The 21637-nt window shown below is 37.9% G+C and overlaps 1 protein-coding gene across 1 annotated transcript in view; it reads left to right on the forward strand.

Annotated features, from left to right (window-relative positions):
* Positions 1-4186: 4186 nt before the first annotated feature.
* The window catches only part of LOC124795342 (leucine-rich repeat and WD repeat-containing protein 1-like), a 153859-nt gene continuing 136408 nt past the window's right edge, over positions 4187-21637 (forward strand). Inside the window, exon 1 of the mRNA XM_047259329.1 lies at positions 4187-4365. Coding sequence (XP_047115285.1) covers positions 4204-4365 — 162 coding nt within the window. The 5' untranslated portion in view covers positions 4187-4203. The remainder of the gene's footprint in view (positions 4366-21637) is intronic.

Genomic DNA, 21637 nt, shown 5'->3' on the forward strand with positions numbered 1-21637 from the left:
GACAAGTCGCAACTAAGAGTCGCAAGTAGCAACTAAAAAGCGCAGTTAGCAGTGCCATCTGTTGAGCAAAGTTCATACTACGCTATTCGCTACCGAGAAACTGCGATTTCTGTGACAAATCGCAACTAAGAGTCGCAAATAGCAACTAAAAAGCGCAGTTAACATTCTTTTGCTAGTGCCATCTGTTGACCGACGTACGTACTTCCGCCTACTTCGTTATGAGAGCCTTGTGCGGTTGTGCCTCACGAGATCGGTGTGCTGTGTGTGCATATGAAGGACTTATTTCATTAGAGGTACAAGTCCATTTTTGTTCATTTTGAGATACAGAGTCGTAAAGTTAGATGAGCGCTGAAAAATCTGCAGTTGAGATACCAGAAATATTCAAGCATATGGCTTCTTGCTAGAGATGAACCTTTATTTATGTTTGTTTGGATCATTAATTTCAGAAGCGTTATAGACAGAAAAAGTGGAGGTAATGAACTATTACCACTATTGAAATAAGCCCTTCATATTATATGACGACATGCACATTCAGCATCAGTTATGGTTGGTCAAACACAGCTGTGACTCTGAAAGTATTATATTAATAAGAAGCAACATTGCCTTTTTCTCCTGAAAATATCAAGTAACGTAACAAATGTGTTTGATTCTGCTTCCAATATGACAGTTTTGCTTAATACTCCACATGCCTACTGGACTTTGCAATGTTAACACAGAGGAACTCAGACATCTGTATAAGTGTAGTGAAATGAAAACAGTATATTTGGGTCATATGAATGCCTCACTTTTTTTTGTTCCGACACAGATCAAGACTCGGAATAAAAGTTTTACACATGGTGTTCTACATGGCAACTTCACACACAAGGAACTTTTTGCCGACACTACTACCACCTACATAAGTAAGCTTTTCCTGTGTTACTTTCAAGTAATGCACTTAAGCTATTCCTGATTTAAATGGAAGACCTGTACTTCCCACTTTCATATCAACAGCCTCAAAATGCATATTGTAGACTTTGGGATATGTTACAGGTCAGTGTCACACCAAGATTCTGGAGAAAGGCAGGGTGGAGGGGGGGGGGGGCGGCATGTCACTCTCCAACTAGTGTTTACCAGTAAATATGTGGCAGAAAATTACGGGTATAGGACGGCTTAAACATGTGGAAAATGAGATTTTCATTATTCACTCACTCTATTCCTTTAAAATCGCACAACAACTTCAATAAAACACAGTTTAATCACTCATCTGCACACTTATTTCACAATTATGTCACTTTTAAACTTCTAAGAGCTGTCTTGAATCTTCACGAGTTTCTCTCAACAGCCTTGATGTGGATAGATACGTACAGCAACCAGTAATCAGAGTCAGAACTGTGTCTGCAAAATCACAAGGATTATTAAACAATTTCTGCTGTCACTAATTACAAGCAATATAATTGACAGAGTAGATTACTAAAATTTGCTCTAACGAAAGCCACTCAATGGGGTATATTGCACATTTGCAAGAACGATCTCACTGAAGTAATTAAGTCCATCGAAACACTTAGAAACTAACCTCTCGTCTGACGAAAACGGTCTAAAGACGCAGTGGCAATTTCTCCAGATCTGTTGACAATGATATTTTGAGTTATCACTCTACTGAGTGACTGAAATGTAGTTCGCGTACCTGTGAACATAACAATATGTTAGAATTCATTTTATAAACACGAACTATTACGCTACTGTATGGCTACTTACATATTAATTACACTATTATTATTTTCACAGTTGTTTCTTTAATACAAAATTAAAGCCAACGGAAGAACAAACGTAAAACATACTTACCAATGACAGGTTTGTTGAGATGCAATTTTCTGTGTGGAGAGATGTAACTTTTTCATATGGTCATTATGGTGGTAAGTCGCAGAAATCGCAGGAGTCACAGAAATCGCAGAAGTAGCAGAAATCGCAGAAATAGCAGTGGCGGAGGGTTACACGACCTAGGTTCCTCAACTGCGACAAATCACAGTTAAGAATAACAGATACTGAAAAGTAGCATTCACAGAAATCACTGATATCGGAAAATCGCAGTTTAGCCCATCGCTAATTCACTCACGAGTCACGACTTCTATTCTCATCCGATGTTCCGTTGTCGAAATAGTAAACAATATCAATATTTCCCGCTTGGAGAGTCGAGCGTTCGATATATATCGCTCCGAGTGATGCGCGAACTTCAATTGGCACCATTTCTTGGAAATTACCGTTTATTTATGTATTCATCAAAAAAAATCTTTAGATTATGCAAACCAATGACATATTCCACATAATGCCCCTCCAAACTAACTGCTGTATAAAATCAAATGTAGGTTACTGTTCTTGTCGCTCCAGAAGCTGCGAAAGTGTACCTACGACCCCTGTTCACTTTTTGCAGTAATAAAATTAAAACATTGAAATGGAATGGAGTACAGTTGCAATTGCTTGACGATACCTGCGGCAGAATGCTTGTTTCGAAATACTGCCACCAGGGAGCAGTCGTGGAAGTAAAGTGGCGCAATAATGTAAAATAAAGTTCAATGCTTTGTTGCTTGACGAAAGTTCCGTCTGGTTCATACGCAACGATCTGTCTGCGCAGACATCGGCGCAGATGTCTGTACATGCAAAAGATCGCTGCAAAGGTGGTGTGTTCACACGACACAAACCCCAATCTACTACTCGCCCGCCAGCTGTCGGTGTAGAAAAGAAATATCAGTGGCAAGCGACTACGCTCCCCGTAAACGTCAAAAATTTAATTCAGTTATTTTGAAATATAGAGATGGGGGAAGTTCTGTTGTGGTTTGTGTTCGCAACTTGTGCTACAAAAAACATCCAGACCAACCACAGGAAACAGAGAAAGCGGTCAAAATGGTGTAGACAGTGGCTGCTAAAGCGAAAGCAGTTTTCTCACGTAAATTTACTGCGAGATTTGCAGGGCGAACCTAACGACTGGTGAAATTATTTGCGGATGGATGTCGAAACTTATAATTATCTCTTAAAGCTTGTAACCCCTCATATTATGAGACAAAATACTTGTATAGAGAAGGGCAATTTCTCCTTATGAACGGCTGGCGGTAACATTAAGATTCCTAGCAACAGGAAGGAGCTACAAGGATTTGGAATTTTCAACTGCAATATCGAAACAAGAGTTGAGTGAAAGAATACCCGCAATTTTTCAATTAGAGCATTGTATGCTGCTGTCTTTTTGTCTCTGCCACTATATTCTTTACTTTAATCTTCCACAAACATGGGTGGTTTCTATATATTTCAATGAACTCACAAACTCTCGAGAACACTGACGAGTATCAGCCATTTTAATGCCCTGTGCGCACAAATACAAACACTAGACTGAGCAAACCGCTGTTTCGCGCCAGATTTGCGGCGATCTCCTGTCCACACGCTCCAACTTGTCTGCGCAGATGTGGTTTGAACCCACAGTTTTGAGAGGTTTCGCTCAAAACTCCAACTTCCGGGTTTGCACACACCTCAGGTTGGTGCAGATCTTCTGTCCACACGCAACGATCTGTCTGCTCAGATGTGATGTGCGCAGACAGATCGTTGCGTGTTGACGGGTCTTAAGAGTTCACACATGCTACTGCAGGATGCCACTAGACGTTGCGACATAATTGGTGCGTATGTGAAATCAACTGTTCACATAGAGCTACCAAAACCAGATTTCGTAAACATATTTCACAGTAGTCAGTACCGTTTCTGGTTGGTCTAAAATCGATTCTGAAAATTCATTTCTAGCTGCCAGTTTTCCACTTCCACACTCGATTTTCGCTCCCAGGTATAAACGTACTTGGATTTGGTAGTTTACGTCTTGTTGCTAAAATATTTGACTAATACGGGCGGGGCGAAGGAGAACCTGAAATATTGGACTAAGCGTGAAACGGTATATCTCTAATACTGAAATGAAGAGAAATTGCGATTGCGCTGACTAAATCGGAATGTGGAACAGCTTTTTTCCTGACGTCATGTGTAACTGAGCTAGCAAATTCACTTCAGACCTTAACATGTGAACACGACAGCGAAAAACGGATTCCGAAATTTGGTTTTCGTCTTTCAGATGATGTGTCGCATGTGATTCTGTGATTCATGTCCATGGAAACCTGACTGAACCTCTTTGGGTTTACCAATGTATTTCATCTTACGCAGTTTGTATTGTGATCACTGATCTTCATCGCGGGAATCATGAAGAGAGCGCAGATCAGGGGGCTGGAAAGTGAAGTGTTAGATTGCAACGGTGATTCTAGAGAGAAAGCTGATTTATTAACAGGACCTTGTTTTGAACCTAGCGTTTTCTTTAGGTGCCATTCTTGGAGAAAAGCTGGTTTGGCAGATGTACGGACACAGGTTAGTGAAAATGTAACGTTATAAGGTAAGAAATTTAATGATCACAATTTTTGGATATAATGTAAAGTGTTAAGGTAAGAAATTGAGTGATTACTATTGTGCAGCACAATAGCAACGGGCACAAAGAACTCCATGTCATTATTGTCTTCAGAGAGAAAGAGTGCAGACTGCAACAAATGTTACTGACATAATTTTCAAGCTCTTCTAAAAATCTCATAGATGGAACTAATTTCTCAGTTCACTGATGCCAGGAGGCTTTGTGTTATTTCATGATCAACAGTCGCGAAGTTTACTTTCAGCCCTTGCATGTAACGTCATCCGTGCAATCGCGTATTAAAATGAAGTAACGGCAATCATAATTTTTCTTGTGCAATAATCCGCCATATCGTCGATACTGTAAGTTCTTTCTTCTCTAACAATACGGAGAAAGGTTTGTCTACTCTCTTCCCACCTCCAACAGCCCAGGCAACTGCTGTCAATAACAGATAAACAATAACTAGTCTCTTAGCAGTAATGGAGGTGTGCTGTCCGGTGTTTGTGTGGTTTTATTATACCAATGTGCGCACTTTTTAGTAGAAAAAGTGCAAGTGCTCGAAAGCTAGTGTGACTACTCATTTCTGTTAAGTATTTCTATGGTTCACGCATCAGTCTGCTATAGACGAGTGTTGCCACCGTAATTTTAAATAATAAACCTTTGTTTATAGCATTTGTGGAGCTAGAGAAAGATAGTGTTAATTTTCACCAGACTACAGCCTTTGAAATTCTGAAGGTAGCAGGGGTAAAACGCAGGGAGCAAAAGGATATATACATTTTGTATTGTAACCACACAACAGTTAAGTTCACTGGTATGAAAGGGAAGCAGTGGTTGAAAAGGAAGTGAGAGATTGTAGCCTATCCCCAACTTCATTCAGTCAGTACATTGAGAAAGCAGTAAAGGAAATCAAAGAAAAATTGGAGAAGAAATAAAAACTTTGATGTTTGCCAGTGACCTTGCAATACTGTCAGACAGAAAAGGACATTGAAGAACAATTGAATGGAATGGGCAGTGTTTTCAGAGGAGGATACAAGTCGAATATCAGCAAAAGCAAAATAGTGATCATGGAATGTACAGTGGTCGAACTAAATCAGATGAGAGTTGAGGGAATTAGAACACTTAAAGTAATAGACGAGTTTTGCTATACTGGCAGTAAAATAATTCATGATGCCAGGAGTAGAGAGAAATAAAATGTATACTGGCAGTGGCAGGATAAGTAGTCATTGAAGTTTCTTTCTTTTTTAGTCCAGTGACTGGTTTGATGTAGCTCTCCCTGCTACTCTGTTCTGCAAGCCTCTTATAATCAAATAATTGCAGGAACTTAGATCCTTCAGAATCTGCCTAGTTTATTCCTCTCATCTCACACTCTGATTTTTAACCCCACACTTCCCTCCATTACTCTGAATTGATCTCGACTTCTAGTCAGGTTGTGCCACAAATTTTTCTTTCCACTTCACTCCATACTCCCTGATTAGTTACAAGATCTGCCAATGTAATCTTCAGTATTCTTCTATAGCACCACATTTCAGAAGCTTCTGTTCTCATGTCTAAACTGTTTATCATTCATGTTTTACTACCATACTGGGAAAACTGTCGGGGCTAATAGTAAATAACTTAAGGGGGGGGGGGGGGCACTGCCCCAAGTGGTAAAGTACCAGTGGTTACAAGTGACAGATTAGGGAGGCCAGAAACAAAAGATAATCAGAGACTGGCTGAAAATGACATTCATATTGATAAGTCAGCCAGAAAGCAAATTTTAATGTAAACAATTCATGCAGACAGCCTCTGATTGAAACTAGAGATACTCAACAGTTCACAGGAAAATTAAGTTAATCCAGTTGTGATTCAGCCATTGCGCAAAATCAGTTGTCCTTATTGCATCAGAACATCTGACGACTAAGGGGTACGTTAAATGAGTTGCTTATTTGTGTTGAAGAATTAGAGTTGAGCAAACCAGTTGATATAATCTACCTCTCTGATCATCATATGACCACTGGAATAGATGATGCTAAATGTTACAGGATTCAGGTTAGCTGTTCTAGGCACTTCAGTCCGGAAGCGCGCTGCTGCTACGGTCACAGGTTTGAATCCTGCCTCGGGCATGGATGTGTGTGATGTCCTTAGGTTAGTTAAGGTTAAGTAGCTTCTAAGTCTAGGGGACTGATGACCTCAGATGTTAAGTCCCATAGTGCTTAGAGCCATTTTTGATTCAGGTTTAGCTTCTTTCTTCTGTAGAAAAAAAATTGGAGAAAGGGGAGTCATTCCATGTCAAATCAACACACTTTAAATAAAAATTTTACCTCACCCTGTTAGATTTTGCTGAAAGTTGGTATACTTATAGTGGGTGCTGAAACTAAGAAAAATACCAAATTTCAATTTTTTACCTCCAACCATTCCTGAAGTATGGTCATGTAAACTTTTCAAAAATTGGCCAGAAATGTGTGAACAGACTTTTTTTAAATTGCCCTAGGAGCTGCCGTAATTGAGCTAGAGAACTGGGAAAGGTGTCATTTTGCAGCATTTTTCATGATCTTTCCAGTGATAGACAAAAAAACATAGCTTCTAATTAATAACCTTTTTCAAAATGGTAATTAATATTTTGATTTAATTTTTTTAATAAAAGTACATAATTGAAAATTTTCAAAATATTTCCATAACTATTTCATACTGTTGTAAATCACATTGCAAAATATAAATGTGGGATGATGAGGGTCGACAGAAGCGTCCGATCCCACGCGTCGGCTTTGACCCGTGACGTAAGGGTGTTCTCGTGTGTGACGTCATGACGGCGCGGTGTTTGATTTGAGTGTGGCTGTCTCCAGTTCTGTTTTATCTTATTTTATTTACTTTTCTGATCTGTTCGTTCTATCCCATGAGGGTTTTTTTTTATTTAAAAACACTTATTAGGGTGAACTGGGGTAAGTGTAACCATGGGGTTAGTGTAACCACGGCTTATGGTGCCTTAAAGAAGCTGTATTTTTACCTCTGACCTATCACACATATTAATTTACTCCTTTCTTTGTTATATTTAGCCATAAGTTGTCAAATCTGACATAAATTGGTAATTAATTTTTGGACTTGAATTGACGTCTACATTTTCACTCTGCGAGTGAGTGACACGCTCAGAATTTGGTAGTCTGTCATTCTTGCAGTTTTTGGTAGTCTGTCATTCTTGCAGTTTTAAAGATAACTGCACAATTTTTTGGTTACAAACTAACTTTTGCATGACAATTTCAAATATGAGATTCATTTTACTCTACTGACAAAGCTCTTGATATGCCAGGCATGGTTACACTTACCCCAACTTTTTCCTATGTGGGGCAAGTGTAACCAACAGGCAGGGGCAAGTGTAACCAGGGGGGGTTACACTTGTCCCAAACAAACTTACCGGAACAGATTTATTTATTTAAGCCGTAACCTTGTTTTTGCTATCACACTAGATCAACTAAACTGGCCTTCCTGTACATATTGAGTTTGTGTGAGATATATTTTATTTTTTATTTAAGTCTATTATATTTTTAAACCACGTTTCCTTTTATAAAATATGACACAGTCTGATAGTGTAGTCCCACTGGTAAAACAAAGAAGGAAAGAATTGCACCAGGAGCTGAAGTTATCACTTTTCAAGATGCCATCTATAAAGAAAAAGATTTCAAAGGAAACAAGAATAAAAAGGAGAAAGCAAAACGAAAGAGCATTATCGACATAAAAAAGGGCTTGGTAATGAAAAGTAAATCTTCCAAATAAAGTGCTGTTACTTTATCCGAAATGGCATTTGGGAATGTTGTGGAAAAAAATCCCTGATTGCCCATGTGGGTAACAAGAAAAAAAAGACTGGAAGTTGAATCAAGTGAAGAAAGTGAAACTGAAGGAGGCCTATGTTTAATAAGTGGTGATGAAGAAAATGGGACCATAATAACACTGGACGATCTCAGGAAAGAAATGGTAAACTGTGAAGAAGAAAAAGAGGCAAACTTTTTTGAAGCCAAAGATAAAATTATAGTTGGAAACTATGTTCTGGTAGCTTTTGCAACAAAATGTAAGAAGGTTCATTTTATTGGCTATGTTACCAAAATTAGTGATTTAGGAGATCCAGAAGTGATTTTCCTCAGATGCAAAAATAAGACAAAGCATGGCACCACATTCTACTGGCCAGATAGAAGAGATGAGACGGAAGTTCCATCCTCTGACGTCATTCCAGTGCTGCCTGAGCCTACTTTGAGTCGCAGGGGAGACCTGACATTTGGTGTTACATTTTATTCATACAAGATTCAGTGACTAAATAACAGTTAGGGCCTAAGTGTGGATATAATAAGTTGAATTAGGACAGTTTAGCGTTAAACACAAATTGCCAACGACTTGATTTCAATTACCATGAAAAATAATAGAAAGTGAACTTATAAAGTGAATTTTTCTTTTCTCTTGATACTAGATATCTTATTATTTTTGTTAAATTGCCTACTAAAGAAAAAATATTACTTTTGTAGAATTTAAACTAATAAATTACTGGCCTAAAACAAAAATAAATCATCTATGAAGCATTCTGTTTCAGTGTTTTATGGTTTAGGCTAATACTTACTTTTTAGTTTAGCTAACATTTTCTGTGTATTTCATAATATACAAAGAGGCGTGTGCAAAAAAGTTCATATCTTGAGTAAAATTTAAGATATTTTAATAATTTAAAAATCCTCAAGTTCAGTAAAAATTGGGTAATCAGGTCACTTACCCCAAGTCCATTTTACAATGCTCTGTATGGATACAACTGCGGGGTTACACTTGCCCCGAACCATGGGGCAAGTGTAACCTCATAACACAAAATTTTGAAAACAATTAATTGACCATATAATTTCTTTTTTCAAAAACAAAATGTAGATTGTTCAAAAGTCAATAAGTTAAACTTAAAGCATGAAAAATTTCAAAATCATATCTTCTATAACAAGTTGGCAATTTGGTGTCAAAGTTGAACTATGCCAAAACGTGGTTACACTTACCCCACTTCACCCTACTTATTTTAATTATCTGTTTCCTCGAATTTCTGTTTTAGTTTATTATATTTATCTATCTGATCTGTTCGTTCTATCCTGTGAGATTTTTTTTTTTTTTTTTTTTTTTAAGACAAAAAACACTAATCAGCAACTGAAGCATCTTTATCTTCTATGGGTTGCAGGGGTTACGACCCCTGGGGAGGTGGGTGGGTATTCATGCACGGCTGTCTTCACTTACACGTTGTAGCTACGCAAGGCGTCTAAATTTGTTTATATTTAGTTTGCCCCCCACCCAAAACACCCCATTTCCCGCACTTGTCCCGTTAGTGTCATTAGGCTTCTTGTGGAAAGTGTGTGTGTTTGTTTTTGTTTCCGCCATATTTGTGACGTCATGGGTCAAAGCAGACGGGTGGGATCGGATGCTTTCGTATTTCCGATGATGATGATGATGATGATGATGATGATGGGTTCATTGTTAAAAAAAAAAAAAATATTCCGATCTCTTGTTTTTCACTAACGGCCCTAGTTTGACCAAACTTACCTTTAAGGTAGTACGTCAGTAGACGAACGTATGCATAGGGCTTGATGTCTGTACAATAATTCAGAGACTGTAGCCATTGTTGAGGTGATGTAGTCTGCATTGTTACCTTCTAAGGCTTTGTGTGCCTACAGCATTATTGTGCACTGTGGTTTTAGTGCAAATCAATTGTTACCTCTGTGTTGACCAGTCTGTATCTATTATATTTAATAGTTCATTTTCAAGTAAATCTATACATTGAAGGACAGTTTATAAGTGGTTTTTGTATAAATATGGAACCAAGTAAAAAGTGCAGTGCTGTAAGAGTGCAGTGTTGTAATCCATTGAAGAAGTCAAATCATTTTATTAGAGACAGAAAAAAACTGAGAAATGTCACAACATGGATGCCCAAATTATTTCCTCAAATACCAAGTGGTGCCAATGATTTGTGATAAATGTAGGAAAGATTTAACCAAATTGAAAAATACACCAGAGCCCATCAGTGATGAAAGTGTTGAAGAATCTTCTGGATCAGAGATAATCATCCGAGACCAAGACCCTGACTTCACTCCAACTTCACTAGCTGTTAAAACATTTAACACAACACTTTAAGAACTAGGTGAGTCCCCAATTGACAAGAGAAAACTAACATCTAGGCATTACGCCAAATCAAAAGTGAAGAAAATCTCATCAATGACATGTAAACTTTTTGTTGCTCCTGAAACTTCTTCGTCAGATACTGATACTGATGAATCCGTTCTTGAAAATCTTAAAAGAAACTTTAAAAATTCTATAAGTAGAGCAAAAAAACTAATGATTCTTACGAGTTTACTTGAAAATAATGAGGGAATTTAATGCTCCTAATTACATTGTTCGGCAGTTCAAAAAAAATTTTGAAAGAGAAAGGATTCATGGAAGGTCCAAACCCAAAACCAGGGAATTGTTTACCAACAGAAACTGTCAAAACTGTACATTCATTTTATGAAAATGATGAAGTTAGCAGGGCAATGCCAGGTATTAAAGATTGTGTGACAATTACAGAAACAAGTGGAAATAAAACAAAAATAACAAAAACACTTATTTTGTGTAACCTTAAAGAAGCTTACAAGCATTTTAAAGACAAGTTTCATTACATAAAAATAGGTTTCTCTAAATTTGCTGAGTTGAGACCAAAACATTGTGTATTTGCTGGCCAGAATGGCACACACACTGTCTGTGTGTGTGCAACTCACCGAAACATAAAATTAATGACAGAAAATGCCAAACTCAATACAGTAACAAACAGCAGCTTAAACAAATATAAGCAGTACATTGCAAAAATGCTTTGCAACCCATCATCTGTTGATTGCAACATGGCAAACTGTGAATACTGCCCAGGAGAAACTGTCATACGTAAAATTTTAAAAGACTTTTTATGAAAACTTAATTGAAAAAGTTCAGTTCCGACAGTGGATGTCAGTTGACCAATGTAATCTGGAAATTGTTCAGAAAACTTCTGAAGAATTCATAGATTTATTTTGTAGTAAGATGTCGACTTTGATTCGGCATGACTTCATAGCCAAGCAACAACGAACATTCCTTAACTCCACAAGAGGAAACCTTATGGAATCTGAATTTTTGTCGTATGTGATTTTTCAGAAAGTTATAGTATAGTTCTACAGGATGAAGCTCAGAGTTCCCACTGGACAAGACAACAGATTACTATTCATCCTTTTGTTATATATTACAAACAGGAAGAAAAAATTGAGCATATGAGCTTTGTCATTGTTTCTGATTGCCTGGAGCACAATACAACTGTGGTTTAAACATTTCAAAAGAAGCTAATTTCATATCTAACAAATAAATTTCAAAAGATTCCAAAAAAGATATACTATTATTCTGACGGTTCTGCCGCTCAGTATAAAAATAAGAAAAACTTCCTGAACCTTTGCCTTCATGAGGAAGACTTCAACATAAAAGCTGAGGGGCACTTTCCAGCCACAGCACATGGGAAAGGGCCTTGTGATGGAGTAGGGGGTTCAGTAAAGACTGGCAGCTCGTGCAAGTTTGCAAAGGCCATACCAAACTCAGATCCAAACCGCACAAGGTCTATTTGAGTGGGCAGTAGATAATATCACAAATGTTGATTTTGCATATTCCACTCAAGAAGACAACGCTGCTTCAGAAATATTCTTAAAAAGCCGACTTGAAGAGGCATTGACAATCAAAGGAACACAGCAATTCCATGCTTTCATTCCCAACACTACATCAAAATTAATAGTCAAATACTTCTCAGGTGATATGCAGAGTTGGGAGAGGGAAGTAACTACATCACCAGACAAACTGAAGCTACAAAATGTATCAGGCTATGTCACCACTGTATATGGCAGAAACTGGTGGCTTGGGTACATTTTAGGAAAAAACGAAGAACCTGATGAATTGAAAATAACTTTTCTTCATCCATGTGGACCAGCTAAGTCATTCTCTTATCCTGCACATGCAGATGTCCTGTGGGTATCAGTTGTGGATGTTCTCACAAAAATGAATCCATTTACTCTGGCAGGGAGAACATACATTCTTAATGAAAGTGATGTAAACCAAACCCAGTCAGCTTTATTAAAATGAAATATGTGAAGTTCCAAGACAATTTATTGGGAAACTGCTTTCAATCCAAAACATAATTTTTGTGTCAGGTTAGTGTTAATGTATATTTTATAGAAAGTTGTTTCAAAATTGTTGTTAGTACCTATTGTGTTAAATTTAGCTATGTACAGATACCTGTTACTAAAAAACAAGCATTACATATTTAATTTGTTTAATAGTTCCATTTCAAACATCATGGACCAGAACTATTATGTAAATACTTGTATTTGTTGTTGTTGTTGTTGTTGTTGTTGTGGTCTTCAGTCCTGAGACTGGTTTGATGCAGCTCTCCATGCTACTCTATCCTGTGCAAGCTTCTTCATCTCCCAGTACCTACTGCAACCTACATCCTTCTGAATCTGCTTAGTGTATTCATCTCTTGGTCTCCCTCTGATTTTTACCCTCCACGCTGCCCTCCAATACTAAATTGGTGATCCCTTGATGCCTCAGAACATGTCCTACCAACCGATCCCTTCTTCTGGTCAAGCTGTGCCACAAACTTCTCTTCTCCCCAATCCTATTCAATACTTCCTCTTTAGTTATGTGATCTACCCATCTAATCTTCGGCATTCTTCTGTAGCACCACATTTCGAAAGCTTCTATTCTCTTCTTGTCCAAACTATTTATCGTCCATGTTTCACTTCCATACATGGCTACCCTCCATACAAATACTTTCAGAAATGACTTCCTGACACTTAAATCTATACTTCATATTAACAAATTTCTCTTCTTCAGAAATGCTTTCCTTGCCATTGCTAGTCTACATTTTATATCCTCTCTACTTCAACCATCATCAGTTATTTTGCTCCCCAGATAGCAAAACTCCTTTACTACTTTAAGTGTCTCATTTACTAATCTAATTCCCTCAGCATCACCCGACTTAATTCGACTACATTCCATTATCCTCGTTTTGCTTTTGTTGATGTTCATCTTATATCCTCCTTTCAAGACACTATCCATTCCGTTCAACTGCTCTTCCAAGTCCTTTGCTGTCTCTGACAGAATTACAATGTCATCGGCAAACCTCAAAGTTTTTATTTCTTCTCCATGGATTTTAATACCTATTCCGAACTTTCCTTCTGTTTCCTTTACTGCTTGCTCAATATACAGGTTGAATAACATCGGGGAGAGGCGACAACCCTGTCTTACTCCCTTCCCAACCACTGCTTCCCTTTCATGTCCCTCGACTCTTATAACTGCCATCTGGTTTCTGTACAAATTGTAAATAGCCTTTCGCTCCCTGTATTTTACCCCAGCCACCTTTAGAATTTGAAAGAGAGTATTCCAGTCAACATTGTCAAATGCTTTCTCTAAGTCTACAAATGCTAGAAATGTAGGTTTGCTTTTCTTAATCTTTCTTCTAAGATAAGTCGTAAGGTCAGTATTGCCTCACGTGTTCCAGTATTTCTATGGAATACAAACTGATCTTCCCCGAGGTCGGCGTCTACCAGTTTTTCCATTCGTCTGTAACAAATTCCTGTTAGTATTTTGCAGCTGTGGCTTATTAAACTGATTGTTCGGTAATTTTCGCATCTGCCAACACCTGCTTTCTTTGGGATTGGAATTATTATATTCTTCTTGAAGTCTGAGGGTATTTCGCCTGTTTCATACATCTTGCTCACCAGATGGTAGAGTTTTGTCAGGACTGGCTCTCCCAAGGCCGTCAGTAGTTCCAATGAAATGTTGTCTACTCCGGGGGCCTTGTTTCGACTCAGGTCTTTCAGTGCTTTGTCAAACTCTTCACGCAGTATTGTATCTCCCATTTCATTTTTATCTACATCCTCTTCCATTGCCATAATATTGTCCTCAAGTACATCGCCGTTGTATAGACCATCTATATACTCCTTCCACCTTTCTTCTTTCCCTTCTTTGCTTAGAACTGGGTTTCCATCTGAGCTCTTGATGTTTATGCAAGTGGTTCTCTTATCTCCAAAGGTCTCTTTAATTTTCCTGTAGGCTGTACCTATCTTACCCCTAGTGAGATAAGCCTCTACATCTTTACATTTGTCCTCTAGCCATCCCTGCTTAGCCATTTTGCACTTCCTGCCGATCTCATTTTTGAGACGTTTGTATTCCTTTTTGCCTGTTTCACTTACTGCATTTTTATATTTTCTCCTTTCATCAATTAAATTCAATATTTCTTCTGTTACCCAAGGATTTCTACTAGCCCTCGTCTTTTTACCTACTTGATCCTCTGCTGCCTTCACGACTTCATCCCTCAAAGCTACCCATTCTTCTTCTACTGTATTTCTTTCCCCCATTCCTGTCAATTGTTCCCTCTGGTTTAGTCAGTTTATCCAGGTCCCATCTCCTTAAGTTCCCACCTTTTTGCAGTTTCTTCAGTTTTAATCTACAGTTCATAACCAATAGATTGTGGTCAGAGTCCACATCTGCCCCTGGAAATGTCTTACAATTTAAAACCTGGTTCCTAAATCTCTGTCTTGTACTTATCTCTGTCTCGTACTTATTCATACTTTATTTCAGTTTGTAGAATGCTCAATTTCTTGTTTTTGTTATATCGGTTAATATACTGTTATAAAATATGCTGATTAGTTTTGGTTTAATAAGGTGATGTTTTGATATTTCTAATACTTTTTTTTATTTACATTTCAGTATATTTTAAAGAAATTCCTGTTCATTAAAGGTCAATTTGGTCAAACTAGGGCCGTTAGTGAAAAACAAGAGTCCGGAATAATTTTTTTGACAATGAACCCATCATCATCCCAGATTTATATTTTGCCATGTGATTTACAATAGTATGAAGTAGTTACAGAAATATTTTGAAAATTTTCAATTATGTACTTTTTGTAAAAAAATTAAAATTAAATCAAAATATTAATTAGTATTTTGAAAAAGGTTGTTAATTAGAAGCTATATTTTGTTGTATATCCCTGGAAAGAGCATGCAAAATACTGCAAAATGACACCTTTCCCAGTTCTCTAGCTCAATTAGGACACCTCCTAAGACAATTTTAAAAAAAAGTCCATTCACACATTTTTGGCTGGTTTTTGAAAAGTTTAGACAGCCATATTTCAGGAATAGTTTGAGATAAAAAATTGAAATTTGGTATTTTTCTTAGTCTCAGTGCCCTCTGTAAGTATACCAACTTTCAGCAAAATCTAAGAGGGTGAGGTAAAATAGGTGTGTTGATTTGACATGGAATGACTAAGGGGGAGTTGCTGCATTTGTCAGAAACTGTTTTGATTTGAAGAATATTGATATTCAGATCACCTTCAGAAAATTTTAACCTCTTCATAAAAAATATGGAAGCTCTGTTGTCCCATCCCATGGTAAAAGGAAATAGTGGTTGCTGGTGATTTTAATGTGGATTTATTGAAAAGCTCTGTCAGTGAACAATTATTGCAGTCAGTAACACTATCATTCAATTTAGTTCCTATTGTGAACTTTGAAACTAGGATGTGTAAATGCTCTGAGACTGCTATTGATAATATCTTTGTAGACAAATCTAGGGAAAAAGTTATATCACAAAACCAATAGTAAATGGGCTATCTGATCATGACATGTAGCATCTTCTGTTAAATGTTAAACTTGTCAGGATGAAAATGTATTAAATCTTAGTACAGGAAGGTAATACATAAGACAAAAATTGAGAAATTCAGGAAATTGCTCAAAGACATGATCTCGATAGATGTTTACAATACTTCTGACCCAAATGGAAAATACAAAACATTCATTAATGAATTTCTTTTGAAAATTGATTTCCCCTAAAGGTAACTCAAATCACAGTGGTCAAAAAGTAATACAGTCTCCTTTAGTCCCACATGATATTTTTATTCCTTGAGTAAACTTTGGATTACACAGGGAATAAAGATATCATGTGGGACAAAAAGGAGACTGTATCTACTACCTAGGAACAGCTCTGATGTTAGAATTGTAATGCATTACAAAGAATACTGCAAAATATTGAAGCGGCTTTCTTATGAGAAAAGAATAATTACATTGGGCAACAAAATAAAAACTGATGGGATATAGTGGAGACAGAGACATGTGGGGCCAAAAAGGAAGAGGAACAGATAGCTCTAAAAATAAATGAGACTTTGGTAACAAATGCATGTAGTGTTGCAACCCTCGTAAACAAGTACTTCATTTCTGTTACTGAAAGCCTGGGGTTATCAGGTTCCATGAACAGTGCAATGGAATATCGGAGACCAGTCTTTAAAAATGTCAGTAAAATGGAAATGACACTCATGTCTCCCAAAGAAGTAGCATCCATCATAAAATCCTTAAAATCTAACTGTTCCAGTGGGTATGATAACATATCAATGGAGTTAATCAGAGTGCTCATGCGAGTTTAGTTCTATCTTAATTTATTTGTGTAATCAATCTCTTATCAGTGGAACATTTCCAGACTGGCTAAAATATGCTGAAGTCAAGTCTCTTTGCAAGAAGGGGGATAAAGAGGCACCATCAAACTATCGACCAATTTCATTTTTGCCGGTTTTCTCAAACATATTTGAAAAGGTTGTGTTCAAGGGTCTCCTTAAACATTTGACTGAAAATAATATATTGTCCAAGTCAAAGTTTGGATTTCTTAGGGGTTCTGATATAGAAAAGGCTATTTACACTTACATTGAGAATGTTCTTAATTCATTAGATAATAAATTAGAGGCTACTGAAATTTTCTGTGAGCTGTCAAAAGCCTTTGACTATGTGAACCACAGCATTCTCTTAAGTAAATTAGAATATTACGGTGTCGTCGGCAGTGCTGCAGAATGGTTTGAGTCTTATGAATCTTACAGGAAACAAAGGGTGTTGCAGCATAATGGCTGTGCAGTAAGCAGTCAGTCTTCATCTGATTGGGAATTAATTGCATGTGGTGTTCTTCACGGTTCCATCTTGGGTCTGTTGCTTTTTCTTATTTACATCAATGACCTCTCATCTATCTGTACTCTCATGGTCTGTTTGCTAGCGTTGTTGCGTCTGGTTTCACGGGGTCCCGGGTTCGATTCCCAGATGGGTTGGAGATTTTCTCTGCCAGGGGACTGGATGTTCGTGTTGTCCTCGTCATTTCATCATCATTATCATTCATAACTGTATCTAGATTGGATTGTGTAAAAATTGCCCTGTGTCAAAATTGGGACTTTGTACAGGTGCTGAAACCAGGCAGTTGAGTGCCCCACAAACCAAACATCACCACCACCTCTCGTCTGTTACATTGCCAGATGCTAAGTTTGTTTTGTTTGCATATGATACAACAGTTGCAATAAGTAGCAAGTCAAGTAGAGATTTAGAAATAGCTGCTAATCATATTTTCACTGACGTTAATGGTTTAAAGCTAACTCACTGCCATTAAACTTTGAGAAGACCCACTATATGCAGTTCAGAACCTGTAAGAGATTTCCTTCGAGCATGTGTATAACATATGAAGGCATGCAGATGGAAGAGGTTGACAGTGTTAAATTTCTGGGATTGACTCGATAATAAATTCAGTTGGGCGGGGCAAACTACAGAATTGCTTAATCACGTAAATAAGTCCGTATTTGCAGTGATGTCGGACGTAGGAGACATAAATGTAAAAAAAACCTTGCATACCTTGGTTACTTCCATTCTGTTGTCATATGGGATCATATTCTGGGGCAACTCGTCGAACAGAGCAAAAGTTTTTAGGATGCAAAAGCAGGTGATAAGAATCATTTGTGGTGTAAATTCAAGAACATCATGTAGAAACCTGTTCAAAGAACTTCGTATTCCAACCACTGCTTCTCAGTATATTTATTCCTTAATGAAATTTGTTGCAAGTAATATATCTCTATTTGCAACCAATAGCTCAATACATAGTATAAATGCTACAAATAAGAACAATTTACATAAAGACCTAAAATCACTTGCCTTGGTCCAGAAAGGTGTCCAATATTCAGGAACACACATTTTCAGTAAATTGGCAGCAACCATTAAAAACTTGGTTTCAGATAAACAGTGTGTGAAATAGTTTTTGGTAGCCAATTTCTTCTACTCTATAGATCAGTATCTTAACAGAGACTGTTAAGCCAGCATAAGTAAAAATGCCTGTTATACTTAAGTTCTGATAATACTTGGTCAAACTAGTCAGGATTAGGTGTTTTGTTTATGATAAATTTATTAACAGTGCATAACAGTGTTTCATTTTGACAGCGTGTTAATTCTGCAGATATTAGCTGTTTTAGTTTACTGCATTGTAATCACCTATTTTGTCAATCTTCTGGCAAATGATCTGGTTAGTAAGTATTATAGTCAAATGTTTTATGTTTTTATGTATTTTCTGACGTGTTCCACAACCACGAGAATCATCTCACTTTTTTGGGTCAATGGGACGAAAACTGAATCTAATCTAATCTAATCTAATCAAACATATGTGGTTACAGAATGAGATTTTCACTCTGCAGTGGAGTGTGCGCTGATATGAAACTTCCTGGCAGATTAAAACTGTGTGCCGGACCGAGACTCGAACTGGTTACCTCTACCTTTTGCGGGCAAGTGCTCTGCTGCCAGAATTGAAGCTGTGGGTACAGGTCGTGAGTCCTCCTTGGGTAGCCCATTTCGTAGAGCACTTGCCCGCAAAAGGCAAAGGTCCCAAGTTCGAGTCTCAGTCCAGCACACAGTTTTAATCTGCCAGGAAGTTTTGTATGTGGTTACACTTCATACAAATACTTTCAGAAAAGACTTCCCATCACTGAAACATATATTCGATGTTAACATGTTTCTCTTCTTCAGAAACGCTTTTCTTGCCATAACATGTGTTTTTGATATGCTCTACTTCACCTGCAGTCAGTTACTTTGCTACCCAAATAGCAAAATTCATCTACTACTTTTAGTGTCTTGTTTCCTAATCTAATTCTCTCAGCATGCACTGATCTGGTGTGACTACATTCTATTATCCTTATTTTGCTTTTGTTGATCTTCATCTTGTATCCTCCTCTCAAGACACTGTCCATTCCATTCATCTGCTCCTTCAAGTCCTTTACTGTCTCTGACATATTGCCATGTCATCAGCAAACCTCAGTTTTTATTTCTTTTCCCTGAACTTCAGTTCCTACTCCAAATTTTTCTTTGGTTTTCTTTACTGCTTGCTCAGTGTACAGACTGAACAACGTCTGAGATAGGCTGCAACCCTGTCTCACTCCCTTTCTAATCACTGCTTCCCTTTTTTCCCCAAACTCTGTCTGGTTTCTGTACATTTGCTTATAACCTTTTGCTCCCTGTATTTCATCGCTGCTACTTCCAGAATTTCAAAGAGTGTAGTCCAGTTGCCATTGTCAAAAGCTTTCTCCAAATCTACAAAAGCTATAAAAGTAGGCACGTCTTTTATTAATCTATCTTCTAAGATAAGTCATTGGGGCAGTATTGCCTCGCATGTTCCTACATTTCTCCAGAATCCAAAGTGATCTTCCATGATGTAAGTTTTTACCAGTTTTTCTGTTCTTTTGTAAAAAATTTTAGTATTTTGCAACCATGACTTACTACACTGGTAGTTGGTAGTTGTCACACTTGTCAGCACCTGTTCTCTTTGGAATTTTGTGACGGAGAGAAGTTTGTTGACTCTGAATATGGATTTAAGGGTTAGGAAGTCATTTATGAATGTATTTGTATGGGGTGTAGCCATCTGTGTGTGGAACTGAAACATGGATGACAAACATTTCAGACAAGAGAACAGAGGCTTTTGAAATGTGATGCTGCAGATTACTGCTAAAGATTAGGTGAGTAGATCACACAGCTAGCGGATTATGGGAGAAAATAAATTGGTGGCATAACTTGACTGAAACAAAGGATCAGAATCATCATTGTGGTAATGAAATAAAGTTTGTGTTTTGGGGTAGAGAAGCATGGGGGGGGGGGGGGGGGTTAAAATTGTAAAAGGGAGACCAAGAGATGAATATAGTAAACAAGTTCAGGTGTAGGTTGTTAGCATTAGTTATTCAGAGATGAAGAGTTTTGTACAGGACAGAGTTGCATGGAAAGTTGGATCAAACCAGTCTTCAGATCGAAGACCGCAGTGACAACCTACAACCCGAGATGGCTTCACACGCCACCAGGATTATGGGGTACCCTCTGGGGGTATCAGTACACCAGTATACAGTGGCGGTCGAAATAATAGAGCCACCTCTATTGACGAGATTAAGAACTAGGATATCTATTAGTTCGCGAAATCGCCACGAGTGCTGTGTTGTCAGTCCCTTGTAGACAACATCAGGGAAGACGTTGCTGCTATCTTTAGTCGTCCGAAAGGAAGCGTTTGAGCTAGACGTGTGAAAAGAGGCATAAAGGTAAGAATCTTATGGGTCAAAATAATAGAGCCGCTTTACACATGTGCCTTTAAATTGATTTTTATGCAGTTGTTTTGTATGTAAATTGACGTGTGGTTTTGTTTACATTCGTCTAGATGGGCAGAGCAAAGCATACCAGTGAAGATGAGCGTATAGTAATGTTCCGGATGTTCAAAAGTGGGATGTCCATGAATAAAATAGCCAATGTCTTGCACGTTTCGCGAAAACGAGTCCAGAACGCCATGAGACGGTCAAAACAAACAAAGCCGCAGGTGGAGAACAGGGGGCGACCTCGTGTAACTACTCCTCGCGTAGACAGACTCATCACTAGGGAAGTGAAGAAAGACCCATTTTTGTCAACACCACGACTGAAAGCCATTTTGTTTAGCGACGAACATGATGTTCAACCATCAACCTCAACGATTCAAAGACGACTGAGATCTGCAAAATTGAATGGGCGCATTGCAAGAAAGAAGCCACATGTTTCACAAGCTAATGTTCGGAAAAGGTTAGCCTTTGCCCGGAGAAATGAACAAAAACCTAATACTTGGTGGAGGAACATCCTTTGGTCCGATGAATCCAAGTTTAATAGGTTTGCCTCAGACGGAAAAGTCTATGTGCGCCGCCCACCAAACCAGGAATTTAATCCCAAGTACACTTTAAAAACTGTGAAATACGGTGGCGGAAGTGTTATGGTATGGGGATGTTTTTCGTGGTACGGCATTGGTCCAATACACCGTATCAACGGCATAATGAACGCAGAAATGTACAAAGACATCTTGGCAAATGTGATGCTGCCTTATGCTGAAGAGGAAATGCCGCTGAAATGGAAATTTCAGCACGATAACGATCC

This window comes from Schistocerca piceifrons, chromosome 4, assembly GCF_021461385.2.
Source record: "Schistocerca piceifrons isolate TAMUIC-IGC-003096 chromosome 4, iqSchPice1.1, whole genome shotgun sequence".
In the NCBI taxonomy this organism is placed as follows: domain Eukaryota; kingdom Metazoa; phylum Arthropoda; class Insecta; order Orthoptera; family Acrididae; genus Schistocerca; species Schistocerca piceifrons.